The 25,054-nt window shown below is 53.8% G+C and overlaps 5 protein-coding genes across 5 annotated transcripts; 2 read left to right on the top strand and 3 right to left on the bottom strand.

Moving 5' to 3' along the window:
* Positions 1-3,023: 3,023 nt before the first annotated feature.
* On the top strand, positions 3,024-4,093 carry V2A60_007546 (Intradiol ring-cleavage dioxygenase; the record flags this gene model as incomplete). Its single annotated transcript, XM_083258830.1, has 2 exons — positions 3,024-3,340; positions 3,415-4,093. 2 exons carry the CDS (start codon positions 3,024-3,026, stop codon positions 4,091-4,093), a joined length of 996 nt encoding a protein of 331 aa, XP_083114956.1.
* A 290-nt stretch (positions 4,094-4,383) lies between these two features.
* Positions 4,384-6,143, bottom strand: V2A60_007545 (uncharacterized protein; the record flags this gene model as incomplete). The annotated part of the gene is made up of 4 exons (XM_083258829.1): positions 4,384-4,642; positions 4,803-5,173; positions 5,298-5,687; positions 5,862-6,143. 4 exons carry the CDS (start codon positions 6,141-6,143, stop codon positions 4,384-4,386), a joined length of 1,302 nt encoding a protein of 433 aa, XP_083114955.1.
* Positions 6,144-7,648: 1,505 nt separating this feature from the next.
* Positions 7,649-10,174, bottom strand: V2A60_007544 (uncharacterized protein; the record flags this gene model as incomplete). The annotated part of the gene is made up of 1 exon (XM_083258828.1): positions 7,649-10,174. One exon carries the CDS (start codon positions 10,172-10,174, stop codon positions 7,649-7,651), a length of 2,526 nt encoding a protein of 841 aa, XP_083114954.1.
* An 8,120-nt stretch (positions 10,175-18,294) lies between these two features.
* Positions 18,295-21,783, top strand: V2A60_007543 (FAD dependent oxidoreductase; the record flags this gene model as incomplete). Its single annotated transcript, XM_083258827.1, has 5 exons — positions 18,295-18,427; positions 18,497-18,711; positions 18,780-19,185; positions 19,239-19,360; positions 20,626-21,783. 5 exons carry the CDS (start codon positions 18,295-18,297, stop codon positions 21,781-21,783), a joined length of 2,034 nt encoding a protein of 677 aa, XP_083114953.1.
* A 1,540-nt stretch (positions 21,784-23,323) lies between these two features.
* On the bottom strand, positions 23,324-24,731 carry V2A60_007542 (uncharacterized protein; the record flags this gene model as incomplete). Its single annotated transcript, XM_083258826.1, has 5 exons — positions 23,324-23,355; positions 23,393-23,795; positions 23,880-24,516; positions 24,581-24,649; positions 24,709-24,731. The coding sequence occupies 5 exons, from the start codon at positions 24,729-24,731 to the stop codon at positions 23,324-23,326; spliced, it is 1,164 nt and encodes a 387-aa protein (XP_083114952.1).
* Between the last annotated feature and the right edge of the window lie 323 nt (positions 24,732-25,054).

Below are 25,054 nucleotides of genomic sequence, written 5' to 3'. Positions count from 1 at the left end.
GGCTGCGACGGAATCTCGTTTGCTCTTCGCAAGGTATATAGGCCGAACGAATCGCCTGTTCAGCAAAACGGAAGAATGCGACTTTTTTTACGTATGTTTTCAATCCGTTCTCTTTGGCGTAGCCAGGTCGCGCACGGATTGGGGTCGGAATAGTCAAAGTAATTGGACCGAAAAAAAAAATCAAGAATTAAGGCAAGACCCAAACTCGTATGAATCGCAGGTTGCCGCAGCTGCTGTCCGGTTTGCGCTCGCGCGCCGCGCCGTGGTCTCACAAACTGTCCGAGGCTGCGTCTACGCCCAATGGCGCGAGACAATCCCACAATCAATCGAACAAGTTTTGTTGATGACGCGGTTCTCTTTCTTCTCTTCTTTTTTTTTCCCGTTCTCTCTTCTTCTCGTTTGCGATTTCGTCGCGTGCGGGTATAGGAGAGAGAGAGGAGAAGCTGGCTGGCTGGCTGGTTGTCTGTTGTCGTCAATGCCACGATTTGGCGACAGCTAAAAGAAAGAACCGAGTCCAAGTGCGAACTGTTGGGCAATCGCAAGCGCGCGCGTGTCGTTCGGGAGGTTGCAGGCAATGACGGTCAAAGAAAATCGGAAAGACAAGGTGGCTCTCTCATGGAGTAAGTAGATGCGAGTAGGACAAACAGGAACAATGTGGGACAAGACCAGGAACCAGTTTATTAGCCAGGCTGCATACGCATTGGCTGCATACGCATTGGCCGTCTCGTGTCTTTTGGTGTGTGTGTGTGTGCAAGAGAGAGACAGAGGGAGAGAATTTTTGAGTTATTAAATTATCAAGTGGCATTCTTCCGTTTTTGCTTGGACAGGAGATTTGACACTTATCCTTGTGCCCCTCCCCCTCCCTCCCCTCCTCTCTCTCGTACTCAAATGGGCGTCGGCGTTTTGGACCTATTTCCCCCTGCGCGCGCGCGCCCAGCCACCTGCATTTTTTGAGAAGAAAAGAAACATCATCCCAGCCACCACGTGCGCGAAAAGCCGAGGATAGTGGGTAGCCGAATGATGGCAGCATCATAGATTCGATTCGGGATCGGGAAAAAAAATTGAAGAAGAAAGAAAGAAAGAAAGAAAGTGAGAAGGAAGAGAAGGAAGCAAGGAGCACGAGGCGCGCAAACAAACGGTTGCTGTTATTGTGGGTAGACGGACAGACTGGGGACAAACGGCGCCGATGCCATTCTGTCTGTCTTGCCTTTTGTTTTTTCTTGTCTTTTTTCTTTTCTTTTCTTTTTATCTCTCCTTCTGCTTCCGTCTTTTTTTTTTGGTATTGATGGAACAGCTATTTCCGCTAGTCAAAGCTGCCTGCATAAGCCCTTGCAGCGTGCGAAGTGGCGCGTCTTTTCCTTGCTTTTTCCTCTTTCAAGGAAAAGAAAAAAAAAAGGAAGCGATTTCCTCTGGCATGTTACACTTAATCAATCATGCCCCCAAAAGTCTCATCTTTTGGTCTTTCGTATCGGCCGCAAGTATAGATGCACGTCTCGCGCCTCACAGTCTTACGCAAATTGGACAAGAAATGCATCAATGTGCATCATTTGCTCTGGGCGATTCATCTCTATCCCAACAGCACCGCCACCGGACAAAACGCACACTTCCTGGTCGATCTTGACGACAGACGGTGCGGAGGGTATAGACAGCTCGGAACAGCACCGTCACCGCCGCCGCCTCCGCCCCGGCTATAAGTAGGTCCTGCTTGCAACTCTCAGCCACCAAGCAATACTCTCCTTTTCTTCTCCTCCCAAGTCTACCGGCCATGGTCGCAAAACCATGATGCAAAAGGAAAAGGCAGAAAGAACTCAGGACGCAGTGCCGCCTTGTTCTCTCTCTCTCTCTCGCTCTCTGCGTGTGTGTTTTCGACCCGGCGATCCCGCCTCCGCAACCAAGCCCAAGACGGCATCCCACCCCCCCTCGCGAGGTGTGTGTGCGCGGGCGCGGGCGAGACATGCCACTCTGCAATCTTTTGCCCTCTAACGGACAGGAAACATGGTGCGTGCCAATGCTTTTCAGCTCCTGCGCAGCGCCCGTCGCCGCAAGGTCAGCAGGCTCACCAATACAAACTTTGTGTGTCGCGGGCGCTACAACGTAGCCAGTAAATCAGTAACGCAGCCCGTGGCCCGGGCAGTAAAAATCCCCGAGATGGAAAAATTGGCCGGCATCGGCTCCGACACTGATTGCTGGAAACGAATTGGGACAAAAAAAATAGAGGGAAAAGGGCACAAAAGACAATATCCGTTACATCTACCGACTAACAAAGCAGTGAGTCGTGCAGAAAATACCGGTAAAAATTGTTGCCTTTGCCAGTCTTCGCTACTCGGTACGCGCAAAGCGGTTTTACCCTGAGAGGTGACATGCAGAATGCAAGCCCATCCTAATCGTCATCACGCTCTTTTCCTTTTCTCCTTTTTTTTTTTTGCGCTCCCCCGCATCTTGGGGACACACCACAAGTCATGCCGCTAAACTGCTTTGCTCGCGAATCCATGCGGTTGGCTTTCGGGGAATACTGGGTAAAAGCCCGCATCGACGAAATTTGCCATGACATTATCCGAAAAAATGCCTTTTTTTTTTCTTTCCTTCCGTTCCCTTCCCTTTACACTTCCTACTAGCGTCCTTATCTTTTCCCCTCTCTTTCCTTGTGCGCGCCCAAGGGCCGACCAGAATTGCCGCTCCCGCTCGCCGTGATCCACGGCCCCGCCCCCTCCACTTTCCCCGGCTTCGATCCCGGCTTCTGTACCGGCAATGCCTTTTTCCACGTTTCACGCTTTACTTATAATACCTTTGCCGCCACTGGTTCCGACTTGTCCGTCCACGCGGAATTTCTTTTTTTGTAACACATCCACATATGCCCCTTGCCCGCGCCTTCTTTTGTTTTTTTCCCGAACAACGTCCTTCTAGGCCCTTGACACAATACATATACATACCTACACACGTGTATACTACATAGATCCAGACACACAGCACGCACAGAGACAGTCCGCCACCACCACCACCACCACACAACCACAATTTCAACAATGACTACAAATGGCGCCAACGGCACCAACGGTACCAACGGTACTAATGGTACTAATGGCGTTCACGAGCAGAAAAAGTCCAAATTTGATCCCAACTTTACCCAGCACGTCATTGATCTCATGAGCCCCAACACCCAGCCCCGCCATCGCGAGATCCTCACCTCTCTCATCCGTCACATGCACGACTTTTGCCGCGAGGTCGAGCTCAAGCAGGAAGAGTGGATCATTGGCGTCAACTATGTCAACTCGCTCGGCCAGGCCTACAAGAAGAACCGCAACGAGACGTGGCGTCTCTGCGACATTCTCGGCATCGAATCGTAAGTCCCTTCTCCTCCTCCTCCTCCTCCTCTTAAAAGACTCGCCCGCCAACAACATTCTTTTTCCTCAACAGTCTCGTCGATGAAATCAACCACAAAGTCGAGGCCGCCGACGGCAAGGTCCCCACGTCGTCGTCCATCCTCGGACCGTTCTGGTCGCCCGACACGCCGTTCCGGGACCTCGGCGCCAGCGTCGTCCAGGACATGCCGGCCGACGGGCAGCTGACCTACTTCCACGGCGTGGTGCGCGACGTCGAGACGGGGCGCGGCGTCCCCGGCGCCGTCTTCGACATGTGGCAGGCCAGCACCAACGGCAAGTACGACGCCCACGACCCGGAGAACCAGTCCCGCCACAACCTCCGCGGCAAGTTCCGCACCGACGCCCGCGGCCGCTTCGCCTTTTACTGCCTCAAGCCCACCGAGTACGCCATCGACACCTCCGGCCCCTCGGCCGAGCTGCTCCGCATCATGGGCCGCCACCCCTACCGCCCCGCCCACATCCACGTCATGGTCACCCACGACGACTACATTGGCGTCACCGCCCAGCTCTACCCGGACGACGACCCCTACCTCGAGACCGACACCGCCTGCGCCGTCAAGGACGACCTGCTGCTGCACTTTACGCCCCTCGCCCCGGGCGCCGACCCCGCCGGCGCCGTCCTCGACGTCGAGTACAACGTCAATTTGCTCTCCAAAAAGTACAAGCCCGACTCCAACATGCTGATGCAGAATGCCAACCAGGACAAGTTTTGAAGGCCAGAGTTTGGGGGTGGCATCGTGTCAGTCGAGTCAACAAACACCATTGCGCAACCGCCTACTTTTGATGAGTCTTTCAATGTATATAAATAGCAATGTGGAAAGAGTACATATTTATTTATTTTTCTTGGCCATACAGATAGTCATATGAGAAACGATTTCCAACAAGTCGCACAGTTTATTCTTTTTTTTTCTCTTCTTCTTTTGCTAGACTAGCTTTCATGACTCTCAATACGTCTCCAAGACAACACACATCAATGCCCAAATTCATGACAGACTCGCTCGGCCTACGGGTTCGCCGTGACACCCTTGTTGTGCGTACCCGTCACGAGAAACAGCTCACCCGTGGCGTCGCTCGTCATGAACAGCCGGCTCTGCTTGTCCAGCAGCAGGCCCACCGGCCGGAAGCAGTTGCGGCGGCAGTCTGCGTTGTTTGAGTTCCACAGGAGCATCTCCTCCGCGTCTGCTTCCTGCGCACGCTTCACGGGGTTGCCGTTGGCAAACGAGACGCGGCTGAGACGGTAGCCGTTGGGTGGTTGACGGTTCCTGGGATCTCAAGAGGTCAGAAATGGCCGGCCCTGAGGGTGGGGGGAATACTGGAAAGAAGAAAAGAAGAAGAAAAGAAGAAAAAGAAAAGAGAGAGAGGGGGGGGGGAGAGAGAGAGGGAGAGAGAAAAGACACCAGGGCAGAAGAAAGCACCACTCACCAGCTTCCGTGAAACGAAATCAGCGCCGCGCTACCATCGTGCAAAAACTTGATATCCAGAGGCGCCAGGTGCGAGCCAAACGTGATGCGCGGCGGCGTGGCGTGCCGCCGACACCACAGGTCCGTGTACTGCGGCAAAAAGTCGCCCGCGAACTGCGCTCCCACCTCGGGCTCGCGGGTGCCGTTGGCGTAGTCCTTGACGTTTGTCGGGTCAAAGACGGACAGGCACCCCGGGTAGCCAAAGTTGCGGCCGTAGTGGTAGCCCTCGGTGTCGTTGGGCCGCCCGTGAAAGTTGAGCTCCTCGCCGGGGTTGCTGTTGTGGATGTCGTCGCCGAAGCGGTGCATGTTGTCGATGGAGTTTTCCACCGTCCACTGGCGCCAGTCCGGTTAGCCTGTTTTTCATATACATATGTAAATGACTTTGTTTTCGTCTTGCAGTTTGTAGAGAAAACATTGTCAGCCCCTCTTCCCCCCGGGGCTCGTCAAGTCCACGTACAATGTGTCCCGTGGTAGGGTCCTGTCCCACACCCACGCTGTTACGAAGGCCCCAGCCCATCACGTCGCCCTCTGTGTAGTCGACGGCCTGCTTGCTGCCGAGGAGGTCGTCAATCTGGAAGACGCGCAGCTGGCTGCGGCCCGACTCGATCCGCGCCGTGTCCTTGTCCACGTTGTCGTTGGAGCCGCGCAGGACGAGAAGCAGGTCCGGGTTCTCCGGGGGCACGTACAGCGTGCGCGAGACGTGGCCCGTCTGCTTCATGCCCGATATGACGCTGCGCGCCGGCCCGGCGGTGCCGGTCGCGGCATCGTACGTGTACGCGTAGACGTCTGTCGATGACGAGGCAAAGAGGGTTTTGCCGTCGGCCGTGAGAGCAAGACCGTGGTTCAGCTAAGAAAAGAATTAATTTTTTTTAAAAAAAAAAAGAAAAAGAAAAAGCACATCCCCCGCGGGTAAACAAGGAAAACGTCACAAAACGAGCGCGGGACAATAAAGAAACAAGAAAAGAAAAGGAAAATGGCCAAAAGTCGACAATTGAGATGGGTGATGGAACGAGCAGCATACCGTCGGATCAGTTATAAGCTGGGTCGTGTTCTTGATGCAGAGGTCCAAGCCCTCTGCCTTGTCAAGCTCAAGGCGTCGAACTCCTTTACCCTCGGTGACGAGGAGGTTGCCGAGAGCATCCTGCACAATCTGCCGCGGGTGGCTGACTTGGTTCGTGAGGACCTTCCAGGAGACGCCCTTGGCCGCGAGAGGACTCGCCTTGGGCGCCGGCCCCGGGCAGGCCACGTCCGCCAAGGCGGCACCCGCCAACATGGCAAATACAAAGACTCTCGACAGCGGCATGGTTTTTCGAGTTGCGTTCAGGTCAAGTCGTGCATAGAGGCAAGGCACGGCTGAAAGAGGACCATTGAAGAAGGTAAAAAAGAGTTTGCAAGAGCAGAAAAAAGGAGTCGTTCTAGCAAAAAAGAAAAGTAGGGGAGGGCGGGAAGAAGACAAAAATATAAAAAATAGATGATGCGGGGAGACAGGAACGATTGTATATCGGCCGTTGCATCGTTCATCTCGGTAGAACATAAGTTCCTCTATTTGTCATTCGGCAGATGCGACGCTGAGCGGCACGTTGATTTGATTCGCCGCGATACCTACCTAAACAGTATATAGATTGCAATCAACTATAGATTGTCGCAATCAACTCTTCACGGTCCAAGGTTGCACTCGTTCTTTTACACGTGTCGCTTGCTCCGGTCGCCCGCCGTCACAGGAAAAACCCCCCAAAGAGGCAACTCGCCGTGGGCCTTGTTTGCCTAGCGTCAACAACGACAAGAAAGAGGGGAAGGCGGAGGAGGGAGAGAGAGGTAGCAAAGGACTCGGTCAAGTTCAACAGGCCTCTCTCCCGGAGTTCCGGCTTGTTCCAGGTCTGTGTCTTGATGCTCCGCCGCCGTCGTCCACCACGCGTCGTAATGAATGATGGGGCCGCTGTCGTGAGGATGCTTGTTGGCCGCTCCCCGCACGCCAGTCCACGGCGGGATGCCTTTGGCAGCATGCATTTCGATAGGCTTTGACCCATTGAAGAGACTTCAAGCAACTCTGAACAGATGAACTGAATGGTCAAGACCACCTATCCCTTCGTGACAGATGCTACAACTGTAACAACTTCGTATCTAGACACGACCTTCGGAGCAGCATTGAAGTGTCCATGGGCATACGGGTTGACCAGCGATACCATGTTTATATCCTGGATCCAATTCCGTAGGTTTTCTTGTCATGTCTAGAACCACTAGTCAAAAGGACACCACTTCATAACGCTTCTCCATATGATAGCCTATATCACGCACACATTCCACCCAAGAGCAAAGAGTATATGTTAATAAGTTGATTCATACGCTGCTAATCGCCGTCCATCATCCATCTTGCACCTGCCCCTCGTACAACATTGCGCTCGAGCACGTCTTCAAAGTCATCCAATATCCAACAAAAAAAAACAAATGGTACAAAAGATTTCATAATATGTCATTCATCTACCCCGATGAATACCGGGATAGTGCATCATTAGATGATAACGAGAGATGTTAAAAAACAAAAAAAGAATGAAAAATGAAAGAGTGTGGTTCCTGCCATCTAGGCTGGGCTTAAAAGGAAAAGGCTTTTGTGTTCATCAATGATCGTGGGCGCCAATTGGAGTCGGCCAACTTGTGGCTCGTGTCTGAATTGACTGGTGCCAGCACCAGCGTACGGCGCTTTTGAGGTTTTTTGAAATAATGGTGTAGTAATAAGACAACAACGCTTGTTGGAACGTAAAGGTTTCGAGCCCGATGATGGTCAAGGTCTAGTACTGCGGCGGTGTCACATTACACCCGCACGGATGCAATTGGTGGGAGGGGAGGCAGTTCTCGCAGCGGCGGGGGAACTGGAGGAGGCATCATTTGCGGCATACTCCGGCGGTTCAACAGAGCTCGATCCTTCTCTGTCTGGGAGCTTGTCGCCGAACCTGGCAGCGCAGGCAGGGGACCCGAAGGTGGCGGCGGCATGGGTGGAAGAACCGACACCGGTCGCGAGTCCTCTGACGACGAGTGGCGGCGGTGTCCAGGTGGTGTGAAGCCTGTATTGACACTCGCCCGCCTTGGTTCCTTCTGCGGTGTACGTGACCCAGGGGGGGATGATGCCGTGGTGGATTGGCGGCGGCAAGTATCCCAAGTCCAGGCAAAAACTGGCGCACTCGCCAGTCCATGGGATGCGGAAGAAAGGCGCTGAGAACCGCTCATAGCCCGCATATCACCGTCCAAGCCACCCCTTCGCAGACTGGTGACCGGGGGACGGCTTCGTTGGGGACTGATTCGATGACCTGGCGTTGGGGATGTAACGCGGTCGCTCATGGCCAAGCTAACGCGTGGAGAGGCAATATCGGATTTGCCGTCCGCGGAGCTGCGCGGGCTGTGCCGTCTCGAGTAACGCTTGCGTTGCTCTCTGGCTTGCTCCTTGACGGGGGACAGTCTGTAATGACTGGTGCCGTCAGCAGTAGGTGGTCGTGCGGGCAGCTCCGTTCTGGGTGACTGGTGGTCTGCGACCATGGAGAGGGGTCTTGACGATCGCAGCACGGGGGGTGGCTTTGACCGGAGCATTCGCGATGCAAAGGTGGCTGTGTTTGGGGAAGGGGGAGACTGTGAATTGGACGAATTGATGCGCATGTGAGAGAATCGCCGGGTTGACGATTGCGGTACGCTAAAATTGGGGGTAACGAGGCTGGTCGGAGATTCCTGAGCATCGCCTGGCTTGTATGAGCAGGAGTCCTCTTCGGATTGGGAGTTACGATTGTCAGAGCGGACATCGATGAAGAGGCCAGCATTTTGCATAGTGGAGCGTCGGTTGGCAATGAGAGAGGCGTTGGGACGAGGCTTGGCATCAAACTTCCTTGAGCCATACTTATGCTCGTGGGAATCACTTGTCTCGGATGAGTCACGAGGAAACGCCTCGGCAATGGGGGAGCGCTCTGGAGACGAGGCAGCGGAGGTCACGGCAGTTCTCCTATCGGCAGAGGCAAAGGAGAGCCGGTTTCCATTGCTATCGCGCAAGCTGTCGAGTTGTCTGCCATCTTGCGATACCACGCTGTTGGTTGTCGATATTTCGTCCAAGCTCTGGCCCCTGCTATGCTGAGAATCGGCGACTCTGAGTGTCAAGTCATCATCACCGCTACTTCCTCTTTGGCGGCTGGGGCTTCTAGAGAAGCGCATGGAGTCTCGCACGACCATGGTCCGGGGTGCCTGTCTTGGGGCAGCAGAACGTTCCGGCACGCCGGTTTCAGACAACTTGCGCCTTCCGCCGAGTTTCTCGATTTCGGCGCGCAGGGTAGCCATCCAGCTATCCAAGTCACCAGGGCTCTCGAACACCATCAAGATGTTGGCGCTTTCACGCTTTTCCCCGGCAAGAATTGACAACTTGGAGAGAATTGACTTTGATTCGTTCGCTGCGGTGGCCAAGTCGGGCTCCGTCGTTGACGAAATTTGAAGAACCCAGTGCTGTCCTGGAATAGAGTCTGTAACAAAAGCAGCAGACGTGTGGCTTAGCTTGAGAACCTTTTCTGGCAAGCGGTCATAGTTGCCTGTGCCAGAATATTGCAGTAGGTGCCCTGAAGTAGTCAAGAGATAGATTTTGGAGGTCCACTGCAGGTTGGATAGTGACGGGTTCTTGCCGTGCTTCTTCTTGGCCTTGTCTTTGGAGGCGCGCTCCTCCGTGGTTAGCTGGTCGGATGCGACAGCTGCAGAGATGTTCTTTTCGTGAAGTCGCAATACCATCTCCGTGGACATTGTGACAGCAGGCAGTGTCGCCTGTCGAATAGTTTGCGGGAACGCCTTGAAAAGCTGTGGCATTTCCCAAGCAGCAAGCGACTCGTGGGAAGCAGTATCCTGGAAAGAGCCCTTGCGACCCGGGATAGCAGGCGGCGGTGCTTGGCTCTGGCGACGAAGAGATCGGGCTCTTGGCACGGACGAGGCCCTCTTGGCAGAGGCGGCCAAGTTGTCGGGTTCAGCGACGAGCGGGATGTGGACATTGGAAGCACTGCGGTTGTCGGCGAGAGCATCTTCAGCACCACGTAGATCAGGGCGGCGGAATGGCAGAGCGGCGGCCAGGTTTTCGGCCTCCTTGACAAGTTTCGAGCGACTAAATATGTGTCGAAGACTTCGCTTGGACGATTTGGGGGCGAGAGTTTGCTGCAATAGCAGATTGGGAGCGAATTGCTGCTGTGGTAACGGAGGTTCCTCCTCCTGCGTCGATTGCTTGGTGGCATCAGCAAGATAGCGATTAGACCGGCGAGATCTCAGAGAGAGGTATTGCGAGGGCTTTCGGCCTTCGATGCCGGTAGATGCCTCCTCGGGAGGCATGGCAGAAGCTGCGGCGTGTATGTGAAGCTTTGAAGCTTGGGCAATTAGAAGGTAGGTTCAATGCAGGTGTAAAAGAGCAAGAGCGCCGACCACAGGTGCGGCGAGGGCAGAATCACAACAATGGGCGACGAGGGTTCGGTTGTTGACCGTTGCGACCATGGCAGGGCAGGTAAGCAAAGACCCAGGTTTTGGGGCGAGTGGAGGATGATGGGGTCGAGATTCTAAGACAGTGACTCAAATATAGGCGAGGGGGCAAGGCGATGCCGGCAAAACAATGCTCAAGGAAATTTGGAGTGGGCATGCAAGCATGCGGCGGAGAATTAATTAATCAGTCGAACAGGATATCATTGGCAGAGGAGAGCAAGCGATATCTCAAGATGAAGAGGGAAGGATGATGCGCATGAACAACCAAGCAGGTGAAGGACAAGCAAGGGTGCCGAAATTTTTGTTGTTGTTGTTGTTGTCGACGTCGTCGTGGTTATGATGCAGAGGATGAAAGGAATGACTAGTATGCCAGGCTGGCTCGCAGGTTGGCGAGGAGAGTTTTGTCGGGCGAAAAGGTAGGAACAAAAGAACACACAATGGATAGATGAATAGATGGACGGATAGGTGGACGAGAGGTGGCAGGGTGTTAATAAGATTTGGCGAGGCTCGTGGAGGACAATGGGACGGGCGAGGGCGACACAGCTTGAGAACGGGCTCTCAACTGACAGCGACAGACACGGACAACGCGTAACAGTTGATGGCGGGCAAGGCGACCAGGACAAGGGTTCGTTGGACTAGTGGACGATGGGGCGGAGGAAGGGGGCGTGCGTGGGTGTGGGCAATCGCGGATTCAAGGTTTGGAGGGTGGATCGAGGGTGGGCGGAATGGCGTGGATGGAGCCTGACGGATGCTGGTGTGGTGCGTACTGAGTACAGTACTCAGTAGCGTGGTGGTGTAGCGCAGAGTGGTGTGTGGTGCGGGATAGCATGGGATGGCTTGATATGATGGCAACGGAGGCGGCGTTTGAGGATGGGTTTGGTGACGATGGTGACGATGGTGATGGTGTGGTGATGGTTTGGTGATGGTGATGGCGGGATTGTTTTGGAGTTGTGATTTTTGCCTCGCCCGATAAGGAAGAAGGGAAGATACTGATAAGTAGCCAAGTAATCTGTAATCAGTCTCTGTCCATGCATGCATGGCAAGTACATACGCAAGGTACCAAGGCAGCCTCTTCCAACCTAAGTACCTACCTGTATTACCTGTCTCCTCCGTTGCCATGTCTTGCTTGCCTGTCTCTTGAGAAAAGCAGGTACAAGGAACGGATTACCCGTATTTGGTCACTTTTTCGGTGGAGCGCTGGGTCTCTTTCTTGTTCCTCGGCCGAGCCCCAAGACAAAAACAGCCTCTTTTTTTTTCTTTTTCCTTCTTTTTGAGGCTTGAGAGCGCTGCAAGTCGCTGACTCTGTCTGTCCGTGGCCTGGCATGCTGGGTTTTGCTTGCCCTGTACTTAGGCTGTATGTATGTACCCGCGGTCCACAATCTGGTACCTGGAACAGCGGATCGACGACACCGAGGATCCTGCTGGCCGGCAGTCGGTTGTCAGCCTCGGCGGCCAAAGGGCAGTGCAAACGGCCATGACATATATTATCAACTCATCCAATAATCAAACTTGGCGAACCCATCCAATCATCTAACTAATACTGCACAAACAATAATGGCTTTCTTTTCTTTTTCTTTTTTCTTCTTTTTGCTTTTTGAGGGGCACTCACTCCAAACCAGGGCTGCACTTACGAGAAAAGAAGAAACCCAACGAAGAATAAATTAGACGGTGATTTATTATTGTTTTGAAAAGAATAATAGAAATAATAAAAATAAAAGGACAAGAACAAGAAAAAGCAAGAAAAAAAAGCAAGAAACGTGTTCAGTGCTAATTACGACCGCAATGGGATGAGAGTAATAGAAAATGGCCTGCCTTGGACTGAATTTAGGAACCCACCAGCGGCTTTTTTTTTTTTTTCCTTTCCCCTCATTACAGGGGTCCGTAGGGCCATGCAGGCTGTCACAGCGGCTTGTACCTAAGTTGTTATGACAGCGATGGTGGACGGTTGCGGCCAAGGCCCAGCAGCTTGGTTGGTCACTTCTACCGGTATTCATGACCAGGTTACCCAAGATGCGTAGGTAATGCGGGTAATAAGACGGTAGTATTAATTCTCACCGCTCAGCTTGTATCCATCCTGGTACGGCTCTTGTCATCTCTACTCTGTGCGCTTCGTCTCAATGAAACAAAAAAAAAAAAAAAAACATCCGGGCATGTCGATGCCAAACCTGAAGCTGCATAAGGAGTGCATTTTGCATAAGGTGGTGGGTTATTGGCAGGTCTGTACCCAGGTACCTCTGTACCACATTTAACACAGCTGGTGCATTGCTTCGCATTACTCAGTACTCAGAGCCTCGGCGCGCGCACGGCACTTCACTGCTCACACTGCCTGGCTGCATCAGTGCATCGATGCATCAGTCGGTGCCGGTAACTGCTGATTACTTAGATGAGTTACTGTTCATAAGTACTCAGCACCCAAGCAGAGAGATGGGCAGGGATCATCTCCCTTTATCCATGTCCCGCACTGTCGTCTGTATCCATACGGGGTGCATATGTCAAGCTACTCATACCTACCGGATACCATGTTCCTACTAAGAATACCACTAAGAATAAGTAAGGAGTAACTTAGGTTGGCAAGTTGGTAGGTACGATTCCATGTGTATGCATTGTCCTCCTGTACCGTACCGATACGCACTGCATGCACAGAGGGCCATTTTAGCAACCCTGGCCCCGACTCGGCACCAAAATGTGAAATGTGAAATGTGCCAAAACATGCCCTTGCATATTTTGTGCTTGCACAGCCCCCCCGTGCAGGCTCAAGTCCCGGCTTCTCCCTCTCTGCCATTGTGCTCAAGCTCTGCCCCTCTTGTCTCTCGTATGTTCCCCTCTAATAAACAACGAGCACACATTTTCTATTTTTCATTCTTTTTTTCACACCTCCTCCCTGCGCCCCTCGCCGCCCGCCAATCAGCCTTCTACCGAGGACTCTGCGTCCGCAGTTCGCCGTGTACAAATGCCTACCAACTAAGCAGCTAGGCAACAGGGATCCAAGCGCAAATCCTCCCCCCAGCGCGTTCATGGCCTTGCTCCATCCAACTCCGGGGCGCTCTTCCGGAGGCGTCCACAATCTCCACTACAATGCCACTCTATGGTACTCATCACATGCGCTAAACCGAAATCCGACGCCAAAAAGGCCCATCCATTGTCATCTTGCCGACCTAGACGGAGCTCTCTTTTTTGCTTCGCTTGCCTGATTCAAAATTGCCGAGTGAATGGATGGGTGATGGATGGAGATGGACAGACGATACTGCGTTCGTTGCCTCTCGTCTCGGGATGCATCGTCTCATTCCACTTCACAAGAGGGAAAAGGAAAAAATCAATGAAAGACAGCATGCAGCTCTTCAACAGTTGTAAAAAGAACATTCATCAACCATGACAAAACAACCACCATACATCCACCCACCTCGGTATGAATAGCAGACAGGGCAGGTCATCGTCACCCTCTTCACAACCCTACCAACGAGCCATCACATTATCACAAATTTCATGGCCCAAATTTGCCTTTCTCCAACTCGGCCCTCGCACGCTTTCTATCGCTGCTCTTCAGTCCATGTCATGTTGTCCCGCTCAGAAAACCTAGTATTTCACCTTCTGTCTTCTGCAGATATTTGAGAATATAACCTAGACCCTGAAAGAGTCATGCCCAGTTACTTTGCCGGCTATCAAGTCTTTCGGGATCTTGATTGCATGACTCGGAAATCCACAGTCTGTGCTACCGCGCCGTCTTTCGCATCACAGGCCTCGTATGCCTTCCCACTTTGGCTTTACAGCTTCACCCACTACCCAGTCCAGTTGATTGGCAGCGCCGTCCTGCTCTGGGTGAAGCTTGCCCCAAACCAGCTTGGTCCGCGTCAGCACCACTCGCCTTCTCCTTCAACAACAACGTTTCTCGCGTGTGTAGCTCCTAGTCTCCAAACTCTAGGTGCCACAACTGGAGCTCTTACGAGTCAACTTTGTGCAGACTACTAATACAAAAAGTAATCATCCCGAGTCGTGCCCACTCAAAACTATGCCGTGCTCCGATACATCTCACCCGCGAAATCTACAAGGCGATTCCGATTCGCACAGGTTCTGAAGGTTGCCGACTCGAAGGCGATCTTACCGATCAGCTTCAAAATCCCTTCTCCTTGCTTCAATCTTTGTCCATCTGCCCTTGTCAAGTACCGACGCACCGGTCCTCGGTTGTACGCCGGGTGGGCCACAATGGCGCTCTAGTCGTACAATGCTTGCTCGCTCACCAGGGCCTCGAGCTAGCTCGTTCGCACCTTGACACTCGCACACCGCAGGCACGATTGTTGAAGAAGGGGCATGGGGGCTTAAGTTGGAGGCGCCCGAAAAACTTAACGAGGAGCCATCAGACCAAATTTTCGAACCTTTGAAATTGCTGGAAGATGAATCAGACGTTGCAATTGGCCCTCCTAGTATACGTACGCTCAGGTCTCGTCTACTTACAGGGGTCGTAACCGGTTGTCCTCTTGTGCAGGAGACTCGCCGGCCAGAGTCGTGTTTCAGAGTTGCAACACTTCACACGCCTTTACTTTGTGGGCATGCGGGACGGGAGCTGTGCGCGCCCGACCATCTGAATATGCCAACTGACGATGAAACACTTCTTTCCGCCATGTCCTTCTTCACACGAACATTGTCGATACACCTGATTCACGGCGCTGCCACCACACGTTCCTCAAGTCGCTCGCGCTACACAGCAGGTATCGTGAACCTTGCTCCGCGTTGAGCACCTCGACAAGTCATGACGCTCACCGCTCACCAAATCGAGTACTCGAAACTAAAAGTAGCTGAGTCTGGGAACGAAAATCTATAATCAAGCCCCTTCCCGCGTGCTCGGTTGCTGGCGAGCTGCTCGTCCAGGTAACCTGCCCTGGTGGAAATAATGCACGTCTGTGCGCCGAGTGGCTCTCCTACATAACGTACACAAGCCACGTTTTGTATGTCCACGGCAGATGTACTCGTGGTTGCAAGTCGACATCGATGCCGTCGAGTATTGAAGGGATACCCATGCAAGTGACCCCAGGAAACATGCCACATTTCTTTCATCCCTCATGGGCACCGAATAAGGCCAAACACTCGCGATACCCACCACTCTCTGCACACTTTCTGCTCATCTTCCACCACAGCAGGTTATTCGTTCGAGCAAGAAGAAAAACTTTGCAGTTATGAATTGGCATCCCTTTGTAATAAATCCCAAACCCGACAGCATCAAACCCCTTATCCCTTCCTCCCAATCACAGAGTCGCTCACCGTAACACAAGGCTACCCAAGACCATTGGATCCCGCGCAAGTTTCATCCCATCCGGTCCGCAGCCCGTTTCTGCTCGCTTGCTTGCCATGCTTGCTCACAAAAAAAGATCACTCCATCGCTTTGCTGTTTTCTTTGTTCATTCTTACATAATAGTTGGAAGTAGGGGCAGAGGAGGAGGCTCCGCCGTCGACAGGGTTGACGCCTGCTCGTCTATAGCTCGGACCTTGTCTCCGTTGAGTGAGTCCGGCCGTGATATCTTAAGGCTATGCTCGCTCCGTCTTGCCTGCTCTCGAACTGCGGGAGGAGGAGCAGGCGGACGAGAGGTGCGCCGTGACAGGCGGGAAGACGGACTCGGGTAGGGATGTCAAAGCATAACTGCACGAGCTGTCGCAGGCTGCGCTTTCCATGCAATGCACAAAAAAGAGGGCTTCAGATGGCGTACCCCTCTACACGAGAAGCGTCCCGTGTACGACAGCTTGCCACATGGCTTTTGTCCGTTGCGCTGACTAGTCCGTGCTATCTTGGCGGCGGTCCTGAAATTCTCAGAACCGTTTTCCGTTGAGGTGACAAAAACAAAATGGCCCTATCTCAATAAAAATAGATTCGACCTTTGTTTCATGTTGATCTGGTCCCAGCAATTCTCAACGCTTATCGCCCTCATCTACGCCTGCAGCTTTTTTGTGAACATCGAAATCGGGTAGGGCGAAACAACGCCCGTCCGTTTCCATACGCAGGCAGGCATCCCTGCAGCCAAGTCGCGTCATGGCAACGCCGGATTGCTACGTGTTTTTCTCATCCCACTCCGACTCTAGCAGCAAGTAGTGTGGCGCGCGTCGGAAGACGGAACAAAGACGCGAAACGGTTTGTAGGGACAAAGAAACACTTTGGTCGATCGCCAAGTTTTTTTGTTTGCTCCACAGCTACAGGGTAACCAACACAATGACGTGAGAACAACCCTATATGCACACCCCAATAGCATGAATGTTATGGGCGTCAGTGCAGCGCACTAGCCAGAATCTCTATCAATTGCCGCTGTTTACTTCACGGTGATATTGGGGAGGAGAAAGACTCCGAAGGATTGTTATGCTACGATTCTAGTCTCTCCATCTTCTATGAAAGGTGGAAGGTGGAAGATGGAGAAATCATGAAAAGATTAAAAGGAAACTACGTGCCTTTATCCCGCGTATCGAATGCGTGCAACTTTGTTTCGGTATAACAAGCGGTGTTGACGGCATATCACGGAACCGATGTGCCAAATTAAACTCGTCGTCGAGGCTGTTACCGCTGCAGCGCTTACCAGTACTTGCCGCCTGCGTCGGGATGGCCGCCGCATTTTTGAGCGCCGAGTGCGTTCCCAGTCAAAGGGGTATAATACAGCACAGGCTGTTCATTAAAGCTTTCGTCATGGTAACGTAGGCAGCTATCATGGTGGCGCAGGCGGCTGGCTATAACGCAAACAGTGGATGTCCTTGTTGCCACAGGCGATTCATGACGTTTATGTGTTTTGAGCCTACCAATAACATGTTTGGCAAAGAAGAGGGAGGGGGGGGGATTCCTTGTCGTTGCTAGGACGGTTGATGTTCTTGAAATGGTAATCCATGATGCCGAACTGGAGCAGAAGTTGGACGTTGGCTGCCTGTGTTTGTGCTGGTGCTTCCCTCTAAGCTTCGTCGCGTGGCACGCGACTTGGTGTTATATACCAGCTATTGATAGGAGCTATATGTACAGCTTATGATAGATTTGGTGTAGTAAGAATGAGCAGGGTGGCAATGACCCCTACCTACTCTACACCAACTGTAGTGTTGAGTCGTCGAGGATGTCCTTCAAAAGCGTTTGCCTAGAGCGTCAAACACGTGTCAATGACTGATGAAAGCCTGAACCTTGGGTTGAAAAAGGCTGCATTACGTGGTTCTAATTATGACTGTGCATAATTCTCACTTTGTGCCGCCTTGTATTTTCTGAAACACAGTGCATGCAAACTGCGACTGGGTTCTCCAACGCAGCTTATGAGACTGGCGAGGTGAGTTGAAGATGAGCGTGTTGTGCTTGAATCGGTTACCACGTATCGACGGCTATACTCTGGAATGATGTCATCCATCAATTCCTATACCATCATTCGTATTCTTTCAAACTCGTGGAAATAAACGTCGTCGACGGCGCTTCTCTGAGCCCACTGCCTAGACAGCACAGCCATAAGCACAGCCAACAAATAAAGCTTGAAAAAATGGACATGTCCGCGCCAGTTTGCAACAGAGAGGTGAAAGTGTACAATAAAAACAAGTGCAGTTTGGTGACCTCGCAACGACTGTGCAGAGCTGGAGCTTGTTTGGAGGAGAGTTGGTGTAGGTTAAGCTCCAAGGTTGCCGAGAGACTCCGCCACAACTTTGTTGCAGCAGTGCCCCGCCATTGACGTCGGATCTGGTGACTTGGACCCGACAACACGCCGATGCTGCCGTTGATGCGACTCATCATCGCTTTCCACGTCATGGGAATTCTCGTCCACCCCAATTCCATTTGACTGATTTAATAGTTAAATAGCGACAATCGCCCCTCGTCGTAACCACCAGGAACTACTCTTTGACGCTACACACACAGAAGTACCCCGCCACCAAATTGATTACCTAGGTAGCAAGGGTGAAAGGTAGCAAACAACGAGAGTCTCTCTCCCTTACCCAAACCACTCGACATCACGCCGTGCCTTTCGAACAGGCATCCCTCGGGCATGGCTTCGAATGCGGACGCATCAGCTCCCCAGCGGTCGCGATCGCCTACCGGCTCGCCTCTGGGACCCTCTACCACCTCTCTGCAAGCGGCTGCTACGGTGAACGCTGGCCTGAATCGAGAGCTCTCACCACGTAAGCTGCCGCCTCGTCGGCCACGTCCCCGCGTTGGTGACTACAATAACACTGACCCAGCACCAGCAGACTCGTCGACCAGCTCGCTTGCCCGCGGCCATCGGTCCTCCTCTAATGCGGGCCGGCGTCGCTCAAACGTTTTGATGAATCTGCAGCTGAACGACCCCGCCGTCCCCGGTCCCGGCGAGATGGTATCCGAACATGGCGGCATCCCGCAGCACCACAGGGCCCCGAGCCTCGGAGAGCTGCACCAGGAGCTCGAGGCAGAGCAAGAAGCCCACGTAGTAAGTCATACTGCGCGTTGCCTCTTGTCAACGAGGCCTTGCTAACTTGGGCCTGCTCCCCTTCCAAGAATCGGCTGCTGCAGATGATTCGTCAACAGCAGCTCGAACTTCAGCGGCTTCAGGCCAGCAACCCGAGCAACAGCCACGGCGCCTCTGCCGAGGACAGTAGTGCTGTGTCCGACCGCCCGGCGGCGCCTGTTTCGCATGGGCCTGTGCCGACCCCGCCGGTTGGATCGTACCCCCGCTCGCCCGTGTTCCATCACCGGCCGTCTCTTGACATGGCCCGCGCCGACCTCCATCGCCGATCGCGGACGCCGAGCCGCGGAGCGTCACCAAGACTACGATCGACCTCGATCAGTGCCGAGAGCGGCGACTGGGCCTTGGGCGGGCGCGACGAGAGCGCTTTTTACCAGGCAGAGGCGCAAATGCTCACTCGAGAGAACCAGATGTTGAAGCACCGCATAGCTGATCTTCGTAAGCTTGCCGACGGACGTGCAGCGCCACCATGTATGCTAACGCGGATGCAGAAAAGCAACTCACTGAGCTTTCGGCTGCTCAGGGATCGACTGAGCCTCCCACTCCGTCGAGCCTTGGCCGCTCAAGTTCCATGGCCGATCCCACGGCCAATGCCGCGGTCGAAGCTGCCGACGTCGACGCATAGGGTTAATTAATTCGAGCTAGGAAACTCTTGAAGCAATGAGCGGCTGGAAGACCACTGGGCTCCTACGATGCATTCAATTTGCACAATCTTTTATTTGGAGTTTTTGGCGTGTTACGATTGATGTACAATAAACAGGACGATCGAACAGTGTGCCCCTCGAGTCGAATGGCTTTGCTAGATAGGCATCGAGTGTTTCATAGTTTTTATGCCTCTGATAATGTATTCTATTGCTACCCAGTATTGATTGGATGCAATGCTCCATTTTAAAAGAGACGTCAAACGATGGACATGCATCGGTGTTCCGGCCGTTGTTTTGACGGACTAGGTCCGACATGGCTTGGTAAAGCGACAGCGGATCAATTCCACACACGGCGGTGCTAATGCATTTAAAGAGAAAAATGAGACGAGACACGGCAGAGGTCAATCCCAAACCTCGGAGAACTTCAAACTTGATTCTTCCGTTTTTAAGTTGTTTCCTCACAATTGCCGAGCGTCGCGTTAGGATCTGTCAATCCCCACCAAGCCGACGGACGGTGTGTAGTCCGCTCTCTTGCCGAAGGGCTACCTATCCGAAACTCAACTTACACACAACCTCCATCACCGCATTGCTAATCAGAAGAGGCCAGCAAAAGTCACCACATCGATGCTGGCCAGGCGAGCAACACTGGCGCTGGCGTCGCGGTCACCAAAACCATGCTCTGCGTCGACCCGAGCCCGCTTTAGTGCGACGGCTGCGCCGCGCGCTGATTTCACCCATGCAGTAAGACGTTTCTTGTCATCCCATGTATTGAAAACCTACACGATCACCCGTCCGCCCCCTTGCACTTGCACATCGAGATGCCTCTCCCCCTTCCCCTAGACGTGTGTCTGCCGTCTGGACTGTCTCGAACGCCCACCCGGGGTGTGCTGTGCTTGAAACACCAACGGCCCTCCTCCCCCTCCTGTTCGTGGGGCCGAGCCGTTCGTGCATATCACCCTGCGAAGCTCAATGTTTCAAAACTCAGGAAGGATTCTTGGTTTTCGCAGTGACGGGGTGTAGAGTACGGCATTGATGATGTGATTTTCGAGTCATTGAAATCACATTTTTGCGAGGCCGCCGACTTTTTTATGATGAAGGTCGCCGGATGCTGGTTGGCTGCTTCCATGAGCATCTTTTGACAGAGGTCGTGATAAGCAACCCTTTCTGAAACTACCTTTAAACAGTTGCTGAAACGGTTTTTCTGAATGCAAACTTCTAACACTTTCTGTTGTAGGTTATCGGAGGCGGCGTCGTCGGCATAGCCGTTGCGCGACAGCTCGCGCAGCGCTCCCCCGGCTCGACGGTGCTGATCGAGCGGCACGCGGCGCTGGGCACGGAGACGAGCTCCCGAAACAGCGAGGTCATCCACGCGGGCATCTACTACGGCGCCGACAGCCTCAAGGCGCGCCTGTGTATCCGCGGCAAGGACCTGCTGTACGACCTCTGCGGACGGTACGGCGTCGACCACCGCCGCACCGGCAAGTGGATCGTCGCGCAGACGCCCGCGCAGCGCGCGTCGCTCGAGAGCTTCCACGCCGTCTGCCGCGACAAGCTGGGCGTGCCGACGCGCTGGGTCTCGGCGGCCGAGGTCGACCGGGACGGCGAGGGCGTCGTGGCGGCCGCCGGCGCGCTCGAGAGCCCGACGACGGGCATCGTCGACTCGCACGGGCTGATGACGTGCCTGGCGGGCCTGTTTGAGGAGGACGGCGGCATTGTGGCGCTCAACTCCCCCGTCGTCGGCGTGCGTCCAGAGGAGGGTGGTGGTAGTGGCGGCGTCGGCGGCTGGGCCGTGGATGTTCGCGACGGCGCGACGGGCGCGACGTCGACCATCACGGCCGACACCATCGTCAACGCCGCGGGCCTCGGCGCCGCGCGCATCCACAACATGATCGCCCCGCCGGACCGGCAGGTGACGCTACACTACGCCAAGGGCAACTACTTCTCGTACGCGGCGTCGCGGCCCGCCGTGTCGCGGCTCGTCTACCCGGTGCCGGAGCCGGGGCTCGGCGGCCTCGGCACGCACCTGACGCTCGACCTCGGCGGCCGCATGCGCTTCGGCCCGGACGTCGAGTGGGTGCGCAGGCCGGACGACCTCGCGGCGCTGAGCAGAGACACGCCCCGCGGGGCCGCGCGCCTGCGCGAGGCCGTCGCCGCCATCCGCACCTACCTGCCCGGCATCGACGAGGCGTGCCTCGAGCCCGACTATGCCGGCATACGGCCCAAGCTCGCCGGCCCCGACCATGCCGGCTTCGTCGACTTCGTCGTCCGCGAGGAGGAGGGGTACCGCGGCTGGGTCAACCTGCTGGGCATCGAGAGCCCCGGCCTGACGAGCGCGCTGGCCATTGCTGAGAGGGTGGAGGGCATTCTGTACGGGAACGCGCGCGGCGGATAATGATTGCCTGTAGATGCGAATGGTATCAATGATGCTTTGATGGTTGTAGCGTACTCTGACCTCTGACATCGAAAGGGGGGGGGCTTGCGTCGGGGGGCTCCGCGTACATCCGGTGGTTTTCTCTCTGTTTAAGCAGGTTTATATGGTCTGTACATGCCAAGGCCTAGTACATATGTCACGTTGCATAGGACGCTCTGTAATATATTATCAACGACACTCTCGTGGGTATTCTGCGCCCAAAGTCTACAACTACCGATCCACAGTGTACCAGTGTAGGGCTACAGCAGCCACCTAACAACTCACATCTCATCCAAAGATAAAGCTAGCCGCCGAAGACAAAATAGAGACAAGCCGGAGCTGCACGCACATGCACGTACACACGCCCTCGTGTAAACGCGGCTAGCTAACCGTCAGACGAGCCACCAAGACATGGCCTCATCCGTCTTCATGACACGCCACGCCACTGCACAGGCACTCACTGTACCTGAGAATAACAATGAATACATCCGGGGAAAAAAGGGTCAAGAATCAACTCAACTCCGTGTCCGTGTATGAAGCGCATGCTAATGTTATATAAACGAAAGGATATTGAACAGTAATAACGATAGACAAGAACTGAAAGGGTGGGTGTGCGGATGGGCGACTTGTGCTCAGCGCATCTGCATGCTAGGGAAAAAAAGTCGACTTTGAGTGTTGATATGGAATTCGTAAATACCATTTTGAGCACCCACAAATCTACTCACACGTGTTAGCAATAAAACTTAGTCGATGGGAAGCGACATTACCCACAAGGTACGGCCATCGTCACTCCAAGCAAGTCCGGCAGTGTTATCGGGCGAAGGGGGCACTTCAAATAGACCAGCGTGTTCCGTTGCAAGAGTCCCTCGTATCGCGCTTTCCTCCCATCGAGTAACAACTTGATTAACGAGAGGTACTAGGAGAGAGGAGTCATCGCGCTCTGCATCGTTGGCGAGAGTGCTGGCAGTCGTGGTCGCAGGACGAGATCCAGATGCGGTTCCGGTTACCGTTGCGGTTCCCGTTGTGTTTCCTGTCGCGCTTGAGGTTGCGGTCTCTGTAGAAGTTCCAGTAACTCTCTCTCTTGCCTGCAGAATATCGAGAACGTTAAGATACGCCGAGTCAGGACGATCCCCTTCACGCTCGCGTTGCTCTCGCATAGCAGCCACAGTTTCGCCGAGCCTGTCGATCCATCTCTGATCTCGTCGTCCAGAAAGTCTGTCGCTTGGATCTCTCCCAAGTTGCCGAATGTTTCTGACTCGGTCTGTAAGCCTTTCCCGTTCTCTCTGCTCTCGATAGGAGTTGAGCGTCTCCGAACTTCCGCGAGTGACACTACTACTGCGCTGACGAGCCCTTGATGAATCGTTTTCAGTGTTTGATGATCGCAAGCTTGCAATATACGACCAAGATGGGTCAGTCATGGTGGTATCTCCACCATCAGTCCGCTGCGTTATCCGATCTCGTCTGCGACGGTCCCCTTGTATGGCCTCCAGCACCATCGTCTCACTCGGTGTGAGAGGCTGATTCAGAGTGTCGACCCGGCCTTCTCCTTCTCGTCTAGTAGCTGGTAAGCCGCCCCGAGCCAATTGACTACCATCTCTCCTGGAAGAATTCTGGCCATCTAGCAGCCTAGGGTCGATGGTATTGCGGTCGAAGATGCTGACATGCTCGAAATCAGCATCAACACTAATGTCTACAATCTGGCGCACAATAAAATTTGCCCGCACATCAGCAATACCGATGTGCCCTCGGTCCTCTGTCCAAGCCAGAATATCGAATGGGCCCGGGCAGAAGGCCATGTCGCGGATTGCGCCTGGACCGCTTCGTGGTCGGGAGGACTCGAAGGTTGTGATGAGAGGCTCTGCATCGATGTCTAGTAACAGTTCGGCATCGAATATAGAAATGACTCCATGTTGCGTACCAACCGCAAGATAGGAGCCTGAGTTCGAAAAACAAGCGGCAAAACTTCCACGGCTGTCTGTTCTGTCGCCCTTTTTCTGACTCTTAAGCATTAGTCTGCGGCGATTTTCCCAGGTATATTCAGGCAAACGTCCAGACTGGTGTGACTTCACCACACGAACATGAACATAGAGATAAGGGTCATCCAGGATTGCGACCATGATGCGCCCGTCGGGAGAGATGGTTGCACGGTTGACAAAATCGGGGTATGTGACGACGTCGAGTGGGGTTGTTTTGTCACTCTGGTCGAAGTCGCGCAGGCTGATGACAGTCACGGTACAGTCATTATTGGCTAGAATAGCAACAGGTTCCGTGTAGGCTCCATCATCAGGAGGAGCGAGCGCCCCAGGGAACCACATGGTGATGCAGTTTACGCGGTCGTTGGCTAGCTTGACGCTTTTCGCAATCAGGCTCTTGTTTGATCGTCGGGCTTGAGTTATGAGTGAGAGAAGTGACTCCTCGCGAGATTCCAGGTTCAACGATAGGCGAGCGTCGGGATCCAGATTCAGCGGTGTGTTGGGATTACTGCTGTCGCTGCCTTCGTCGAGGCGAATGGCGACAAAGTCGCCACTCTCACTTCCGCAGCATAGCCAACCGTTCTCGGCGACCAGACATCGAGGTGCAAATGTAAGAAGTTTGATCGTTTCGCACTCTTGTGTTGAGGTGTTCAGCCTTTGGACATGATTGCTGCCGTTGCCGCCCGGGAAATATATGAGGTGGCGTTTTTCGGCAGAGATGAGGGACCGGAGTTGCCAATGTCTGATGATTGTACCGTTAGAGAGATTGGCTAGAGAGGATTTATGCGATTTTTGGGAGGACCTACTGTGAGCGAACAGGGATCCGATAGTGCTTCCGCCGTTTGCTGGAGACGATGCTGTCTGTGTGGCAGTATCTAGAGGCGTGCTCAATTAGCGACGGTTTCGGGCAGCGAGTGACGATTTTGAGACCAACCCTGCATCATCCTTCGCAGTCATGATGACTGGACGAAATTAATCGCAACGATGTACCAGCCGCGGCGTTGTGCCACCGAGTGGCGAAAGCCAGAATCGAAAAATCGAGTGCGCCAAGATGGGGTATCAGGTCCGCTTGCTACCGGAGGGCCACGAGAAGAGGCGCGAAGATGAAAGGTACAGCACGAGATGTCCGCAAGACGTGCCCAGATCGGAATTGTTGCTTAAGTGGATGAGGATGGGCTGATTCGGCGGTATGAAGGAGGTGATGGAGAGACGGAGATGAGGCACAGGGCGAGATTAGGTCGTGCGATGGGAGTAAATGACGTCCCTCGGGTCTTGGTAAA

Source organism: Cordyceps javanica, chromosome 5, assembly GCF_051103115.1.
Source record: "Cordyceps javanica chromosome 5, complete sequence".
Taxonomy (NCBI): Eukaryota; Fungi; Ascomycota; class Sordariomycetes; order Hypocreales; family Cordycipitaceae; genus Cordyceps; species Cordyceps javanica.
Note: the sequence above shows the minus strand (reverse complement) of the source record. Positions and strands in the feature narration are given on the sequence as shown.